Source organism: Octodon degus, unplaced genomic scaffold, assembly GCF_000260255.1.
Source record: "Octodon degus isolate 3935 unplaced genomic scaffold, OctDeg1.0 scaffold00230, whole genome shotgun sequence".
Lineage (NCBI taxonomy): Eukaryota > Metazoa > Chordata > Mammalia > Rodentia > Octodontidae > Octodon > Octodon degus.
This window is the reverse complement of record NW_004524806.1, coordinates 2660607-2669170: the sequence shown is the minus strand read 5'-3', so window position 1 is coordinate 2669170 and position 8564 is coordinate 2660607. Positions and strand designations below refer to the sequence as shown.

Sequence of the window (8564 nt, the reverse complement as noted above, 5' to 3'; positions counted from 1 at the left end):
GTGTGTGTGTGTGTGTGTGTGTGTGTGGCCAGCTCAGCCCACCAGGGGGCGGGGCTGGCTGGCATGTGGTGCTGCGGGATTGAACCGCGGTCCCTGTGCATTGCCAAGCTTGTTTCAAGTAGGTGCTTTAGACCACTGAGCCATCTCTCCAGCCCCAGGCACATTCTTAAGTATTTAAATTTTCTGACACTATTATGATGGTATTATTCTCCTGATTTCTTTATTGGTAAGTTCATTATTGACATAAGGAATGCTATTGGTTTTTGTGTGCTATTGCATCCTGCTACACTAGTGAGTTTGGTTATTAATTCTAGAAATCTTTTTGTGCGAATTTTTGGTCTTCTACACAGAGGATCATGTCATTTATAAATATTAATAATTTGACTTTTTTCCTTTCTTATACATACCCTGCTTGTTTCTTCCTCTTGCTTGATTCCTCTGGTTAATGTTTTTTAATATTTCATTGAACAGGAGTAGTGAGAGTGGACATCTTTGTCTTGTTCCTAATTTTAGAGGAAAAGCTTCAGTTCTTTTGTATTCACTTAAGCATGTGTTATGGATAATGTGTGGTCTATTTGGGGGAAAGTTCCCGGCTTTTCTGAGAAGCTTTATGTATTCTGCTGTTGTTGGGTAGAACACTCTGTAGCTACCTAATAAATCTGTTTATTTTAAGGTTTGGTTCAATTCAGAAATATTTTGCTGATTTTTTTTTGTCTAGTTGGTCTATTTGTGACAGTGGGGTATTGAGGTCCCCCAACACTATAATTGTATTGATGTCTATTACCTTTTATGTCTACTAGTGTTTGTTTTATAAAGTTGGGTCCACCAGTGTTCAGTGTGTATGTGACTATAATTGTTATGTCTTCCTGTTAAATCATTCCCTTAACCCATATGTAGTGATCTTCATTGCCTCTTCTGATCTGTCTTGGCTTTGAAAATAAACTGCTGAGCATGGTGGTGCACACCTCTAATCCCAGCACTTGGGAGGCTGAGGCAGGAAGGTCACAGTGAGTTTGAGGCCAGACTGGGCTACATAGTAAGTCCAAGGACAGCCTGAACTACAGAGCAAGATTCTGAAGACAGATGGACAGACAGACAAACAGACAGCAAACTAAGATAGCAACTTCTGCTTCTTTTCAGATTCCTGTTGCATGGAATATTGTTTTCCATCCTTTGATTTTTAAGATTTGAATTTAGTTTTGGATTAAATATATTCCAATCTGGATTGGAAGTTGTTCTCTTTTAAGGATTTAAACACCTCACTCCAAGCTCTCCTGGTCTTTAATGTTTGTGTTGAAAAAGCTGTTATAATTCTACGGGTTTACCTTTATAAATAATTCATTGCTTTTCCCAACAATTTTTAAGATTCTGTCCTTGTGTTAGATTTCTGAGATATAGACAGAAATGTATCATGGAGGGTTCTTTTCATTTTTTTTTTTTTTTTTTGCGGGACCGGGGATTGAATTCAGGACCCTGTGCTTGCCAGGGAAGTGTTTATTCTACTGAGCTATTTTCTCAGGCCCAAATTATTATTATTATTATTATTTTTTTTAGCGGAACCAGGGATTGAACTCAGGTCCTTGCGCTTGCCAGGAAAGTGCTTATTCTACTGAGCCATCTCCCTGGTTCCCTGAGGGGTTCTTTTCTGATCATGGTTATTTGGGGTTCTATGTGCCTCACTTAGATGTATGTCAAATTATTTCCCCATATTTGGAAATTTTTCTGCTATTATTTCTGTAAGCAGTGGTTTTTGTTGTGCTACTGTACTATCTTCTGATTTTTCACTAATGTCAATTGATCTTAAGTTAATCTTTGCATCCAGGGCTAAAGGCCTTTGGGGTCATACTCTGAAGAATCAGCAGGTAGAATGTCTGAGAGACTGAAGAAAATAGGCCTAGTGTATCTAACTGTCTTCATTCATGTTCCCCTGACCTTGCCAACCTCCAAAAGAAGTTAATTAATTTTTTTAAGACAAGGTCTCCTTGTGTATTTCAGGCTAGCCTCAAGTTCACTATATAGCTTAGGCTGACCTGAAACTCATAGTGATCCTCTGCCTTCAGCCTCCCGAGTGCTGGAATTACATGTGGGTGCCACCACAACCAACAAAAAGAAATTTATTTATTTATTTTTTTAATGAGCAGGATATATTTATTGAAAGAAAACTCCTGTCCAAGAGAGGGGCAGGAGGGGGGCCCGAGCAGATAGTTCCCCCGAAAAAGAAATTTATTGAGCATCAGAAATCTAACAGGTCTGGGGCCGGGGAGATAGCTTAGTGGAATAAGTGCTTGCCTGGCAAGCTCAAGGGCCTGAGTTCAATCCCTGGTTCTGCTACGAAAAGAAAAAAAAAATCTACTAGGTCTGCTGATCTTGCCAAGCAGATATGAGAACTTCTCTCTGGTTAGGATGTTAGAGATGTCAGCACATGAGTGTAGCCATGTGAGGGAACTTCAGCCTTAAAGGAGTTTTCTCTACAAGTCAGTTTGGCTAGACCAGAAGTCCGGACACTGCAGAAAGATGTGGCTGATCTTTAGGAGTATGAATATTGTACTTGTGTAGATATAATAGTTCAGGAAAATTGTTTTCCTGTTCATGGTGCTATTTTGCAGTATGGAGTCCATTTTTTTTAAACATTGCCTGCTTCCTCGAGGTCCTGCATATGAGCAGAGATGATGATGGCCATCAATACGCTGGTATTGATACACCCGTGTTTTGCTACTTTTACTTGGGAGAGTTTGGAATGGGGAACTCGATGTTTCAAAATGTTTTTTTTTTTTTTTTTTTTTTTTTTTTTTTTTTTTTTTTTGCGGAATTGGGGATTGAACTCAGGCCCTTATGCTTGCCAGGGAAGCACTTATTCCACTGAGCCATCTCCCGGCCCCCTAAAATGTTGATATTCTTATTCAGCTGAGTAATTTGGGACACTGGCTCCCTTGATGTAGACATGCACGGACCATTTGATTACGTGTGCTACCATGGCATCGTCCTTCATGTTTCTTCAAACTCCAAACTGGTTGAAGCTTTTGAGAGAAGTTAGAACTGTTTAGGTGATGAGCTGAAAGCCCACAGGCTATTTTTTCTGTGCTGTCTCCGTTTCCTCCAAATTTATTATGAAGGTGGATAAAAACTGGTGAAGAAATCACAGACTGAATTTTGAGGATGCTCACAAGAATTGTAGTAGATAAATCCATGATACCAAAAAACATGCAAAAGTATACCACCCCATATATACACCGATATGGTAGCCTGTCTGTTTACACTGTAGACTCTGTGGGTCATCTCAGTGAAGCCAAGCATGACCAGGAGGGCAGAAGAACCCATGGAACTTTACATATAGCTGTCCTTGGAATTTAACATGCTTGCACAAGGCCTGAAATTCTGATTTTAATTTTTTTTTTTTTAATAGGGAAGGGTCTACAGGATGTCAGGGTCTCACTACTAGATTGGACTCATAGTGATTCCCCCTGTTTACAGCCTCCCAAGAGCTGGGATTATAGGTGTGCACCACCACGCCCAGTCTCAATGGCTGGCTCAGCATGACCCGGGGGGTGGGGCCGGCACACCAGGCTGGGGGATCGAAACCCTGGCCCCTGTGCCTGCTTGCAGGCACTTTAATCTGCTGAGTTATTTAGCTGGCCCTTTTTATTTCTAAAACTACACATTTGTCTTCCATTTTGCAAACACAACCAATTTGTTTTACTATTTCAGTGTTTGAGATGTACAAGGTCAGTTTTTTTTTTTTGAGCCTAAATTATGACATCTGAGACAGATGAAGGATTAGAATTAATGTGGCTCTGCTTTTAATATTAAAATCAAGCACTCAGTTCTAGTGACTAAGCATCAAATGAGGCTCTTTCTTAATGTAATATGACAGGTGTGAGATTATGTATAATTATTCAATGACATTCTCCCCCCATTTTTTCCCCCAATCTTTGAAACTAATCCAATTTCCTGACCCCAAGGTTAGATTCCTATATTTACATTCAATACTTGGGCCGGGTAGATGGCTCAGTAGAATAAGCGCTTCCCTGGCAAGCGCAAGGGTCTGAGTTCAATCCCCGGTTCTGCAAACAAAAAGAAAAGTTAATACTTTGTTGATGTTTAAATGTTTGGAATTAAAATAAATTCATTATAAAAATGATGATAGCCATATTTAAATATAAATTAATTTTCATGAGAGAATTAAATAGACCCTCTGATTTAAATTTGACATTTTTTAATCTCTTAGTTTTATTTATTTATCTATTTTTAATTTTGTTTATTTATGTGTGTATGTGTGGCCAGCTCAGCCCACCAGGGGGCGGGGCTGGCTGGCATGTGGTGCTGGGGGATTGAACCGCAGTTCCTGTGCTTTGCTTAGCTTGTTCTAGGTAGGTGCTTTAGACCACTGAGCCATCTCACCAGCCCCCTCTTAGTTCTAGAGTAAGCTTGTATATCAAATAGTAGCCTATAAGAATATAAAGCATGGTGCTAGACTCACATGCCCAGTTGTTGTTATGATGAAGATGATGATGATTATGTCTTGAGACAGGGTCTCACTATGCAGTTCAGGCTGGCCTTGAGGTCACTTTGTAGCCCAGGCTGTCATCTCAAGTTCAAAGCCAACCTGGACTACAATGGTGAGTTCCAAAGCCAGTCTGAGCTACATAGCCCGATCTTGTCTTAAAAAAAAAAAAAAAAAAAAAAAAAAAAAAAAAATTAATACAGGAACAAGGGCACATACCTGTATTCCCAGCTACTATACTTGGGAAGGCTGAAGCAGGAACATTATGAATTTGAGGTATGTCTGAGAAAGTGGATGAACTATAAGATCCAAATGTTAAGTGACGTAAACAGACACAAGAGCTTAAATACCACATGGTTTTTATCATATGAGAAAACCAAAATTAAAATGAAGAGAAAAAAAAAGTTAATAAAAATAGGGAGGTAGCTCTTGTAGAAGGGGGAAGGGGACTGAGAGATGCAGGCCGGGAGGAAAAGACATGAAGGGGAGGAAAAAAAGGAATTAAAATGTGTTTGTTGTGCCAACTCCCCACAGGGACTCATTATATACCACACATGCACTAATAATAATTTTAAAGGATACAAAATAACCAAAAGGCATCATCTATACTTTGCAGTTTAAAAAAAACGAGACTATATTTCTTAATGTGTTATTTTTCTAAAGTTTTAATTTTTTTTTTTTTTTTTTGGTTGTTTTTGTGGTACTGGGGATTGAATTCAAGTCCCTGCGCTTGCAAGGCAAGTGCTTAGTCTACTGAGTTATCTTCCCAGGCCCTAAAATTTTAAATAAAAATTATAATAAAAAAATTTTTAAAAAGTAAAATTGTGAGGCAGCTCTTGGAAAAAATTTACAAGGCCAGGTACAGTGGTATGCCTGTCATCAGGCTACTTGATAGGCTGAGGCAGGAGGATCAACTGAGTCTAGGTTTTCAAGACTATAATATGCTAAGCAAGAATTGGCTGAATACAAAGGATAATCAAGAAATACAGTAAATGTTTAAATCAAAACATTTTTAATATAATAAAAGATATTGCCTAACTCAAAAATAGGTAATAAGTCAGACACAAAGGTGTATTATCGTGAAAGAATGAACCTTGGTAATTTGCCATAAATAAATGCAATAAAAATCTCATTTGAACATTGGGCGTGGTGACACATGCCTGTAATCCTGGCACTTGGGAGGCTGAGGCAGAAAGATCACTACAAATTCAAGGCCAGCCTGGGCCACAGAGTGTTTTCCTTGTCTCAAACAAAACAAAAATCTCATCAGGAGACGGTTAGAGGTGTTTTAATATCAGAACATCCTCACAAATTGAACTGAAAGGGAGCTATTAGGTGATCTTTTCCAGTCCTCTCATCTCACAAGTGGGGAATTATTTTAAACTTGGATAGTGGAGCGACCTGGGCCAGGTCACAAAGCCACCACCAGCTGACTCAACATGGAACTTGTGGTGGGGCTGGGTAGACGGGGGATCCTTTGTTCTTTCTCTTCCCGGCAGAGATTCTTTTAAACATTGTTTTGCTAGTCTGGCAAGCTTCCCTGCTCCACGCAGTGTTGTGATACAGACGATTCCACTTTATTCTTCCACTTACTCTGTCACCTCCAGGAAGCTGGTCCGCTAAGGAAACTGGCGGGTCTGGTGTGGTTCCAGCGGCTGCCCCGCCCTCCAGGCTGGCTGACAGGCTGGGAGCAGCTGACTCCAGAGCTCCCGCTCATGTGACCACCACGGCTCCCCGTTCTGGGTTCTCGTCTCCAGCCAGGGTGGGCACTTGCGGAGCCGCTTCTGTGGGGAGCAGCAGGTAGGCGCCCCAGTCCTGGGTGGGGACTGCTACTGGAACAGCCGGAGGGGACAGCAGACCGGCAGCTGAAGGAATGTGCTGGCAATTAGCTGGCAGGCTTTCCACTCTGCTGCTGGGCTCTTTGAGCAGGGGTGACAGACAGTAACGAGCCTCAAGTTGTCCTACACAGTCCCCTTGGGACCCTTTCCCTCCCCTGGTCCCCTACCTCAGGGACAGCCGCTCTGTCCTTCCTTCCTCTGTCCTTTGACCGTTGCTCGCCTTCGGTAACAGACCTTTTCTCCTTTCTCTTGCTGACTTAGCAGCACACTGAGGGGAGTGGAGAGATTAATCAGTGACAGGAAGCGGAGTCTTGTCCAGAGTGGTGACCCTTTGTGGTCAGACTGATCTTTGCGAGCCCGCCCCTGGAGTTTCTCCTGCTTTCTGCCTGCCGCTCATCCACCTGCTTCCACCATGTGGATCCTTAGGGTCTTCCTGGTCCTGCTGGGGGCCCTGGGGGCTCTCTCCGAGTTCTGTGGTGAGTAAACAGCCCGTATCTCATTTCTCTTTCCTCCTGGATCTCAGGGAGAGAGAACTATTTTTCCAAGACCTTCATTATGAATCTGGGGAAACTGAAACTCAGGGGTGGGATAGGGAACTTAACTGCCTCTCTGGGTCCCCACGACAGTTTGGTACTTTGTATTGAGATTAGTTAGATGCCTGACGGTCCACAAGACACAATCAAGTCAGACAACTTGAGGGATCAAGAAGGGCATGATGGCACATGCCTGTGATCCCAGCAATCAAGAGGCTGAGGCAGGAAAATTGCCAAGAGTTTGAGTAAGGCTGGCCTGGGCTACATAGTGAGTCAAAAGCCAACCCGACCTCCTCTCAAAAAAAAAAAAAAAAAAAAAAACAGAAAAAGTAAAAAAGATTTCCCCCATTTATTCAGGTATGCGGCCGATTATCCATCTAACACACATTTACTGAGGCTTCTCAGTGCCTGGCCTGGTCTTAGACTTTGGAGAAAGAATAAAGGGCAGGATCAGTTTGGTTGTTGTCCTCTTAATGGAAGAGGATGGGAAAAAGAAATCAAGTTTAGTCAGGTGTGGTGGCACATGCCTGTAATCCCAGCACTTGTGAGGTTAATGTTGGAGTTTCGCCTTCAGCTCGAGGCCACTTGGGCTACATGGTGTGTTCAAAGCCAACCTGACTTACTGAGTGAGACCCTATTTCAAAAAATAAAGAAAATAAAAAGAAAGAAAGTCAAGTTTACAAATTGGGGTATGGTGAGTGCCACAGGAGAACCCAACTGGCAGTAGAATAGAAGTAGACAGCCAGGGAACCACCAGTTCTGGGAAAGGCTTGAAGACCCCCATGGGACCTGAGACTGAAAGAAAGTAATGAACCAGTTGGGAGTAGGAACCATGTTCCAGGATGCTCAGAGGGGTCGCAACTCTCAGGATCCCTGTGGATCTCTGTCAGTCTCATAGCACAGGCTCACTTGTACACCAGGACAGGCAGAAAGCAGACGCAGACTTTAGGACTCTGACTGCCCAGCTCTCCTCTTGGCCTCCTTTCACCCCACACACTGGGTCTCTGGTGATCGAGGAACTCTGAGAGGCAGGTGCAGACAGATGCAGGTGTCAGATAAAGAGGTTGAGAGTAGACCAGCCAAGTGACCTGCTCAGGGTGCTCCAGCTGTACTAGACCTTTGGAATGTCAAGCCAGGGTCTTCTCTGGGCTCTAGAATCTTCTAGCCTATGTTCCAGGAGTAATCAGACCCCTGAGCCTGGAGTCCTTGATTCTTATCCAAATAGTTCCCAGGGGAGACCAGAGTTGGGCCAGTCACAGCTCCCCATCCTGCCCACCTGGACAGCCTGGTCCTAACCCTGAAACAATGAGACCCCAAGCCTGACCTCAAGAGAGTCCCTTAAAAAGAAAAAAAAAAAAAAGATACAAACACCAAAGATTGGATAGAGGTGCAGCCTGCTGCTGCTACCGCTGCTGCTGAGTCTTAAGTACTCCCAGCCTCATCCCCTCACCTGTAAAATGGGCTGAGAACATTTCCCCGCCTTTCTGCTCATGGTGGTACATGGGTCCTCCTCGCATCTGCTTTCTCATTAACTCTCTGCGAGCTGGTGAACCTGCCAGGGATGGCTCTACCAGTGCAGAAAGCAAGATAGGTTCCTCCCTTTCCGAATGCCAGGGCCAATTAGTCCTCTACTGGCGGGGCTCGGCAGCTCTGTGTGCAGGAGGCACCTGAGAGCAGGACACCGTAGTGGGG

The 8564-nt window shown here is 43.1% G+C and overlaps 1 protein-coding gene and 1 pseudogene across 3 annotated transcripts in view; both read left to right on the top strand.

The window, feature by feature from the left end:
- LOC101567330 overlaps positions 1–3379 on the top strand; it is a 5033-nt pseudogene extending 1654 nt beyond the window's left edge.
- Positions 3380–6174: 2795 nt separating this feature from the next.
- The window catches only part of Tcn2 (transcobalamin 2), a 19885-nt gene continuing 17495 nt past the window's right edge, over positions 6175–8564 (top strand). Inside the window, exons 1-2 of one of the 3 annotated variants that reach the window (XM_023705823.1) lie at positions 6175–6301; positions 6604–6815. In XM_023705823.1, coding sequence (XP_023561591.1) covers positions 6752–6815 — 64 coding nt within the window. In that variant the 5' untranslated portion in view covers positions 6175–6301; positions 6604–6751. Of the gene's footprint in view, positions 6302–6600; positions 6816–8564 lie in introns of all 3 variants that reach the window. The other 2 variants (XM_004645524.2, XM_023705822.1) reach the window with 2 other exon arrangements.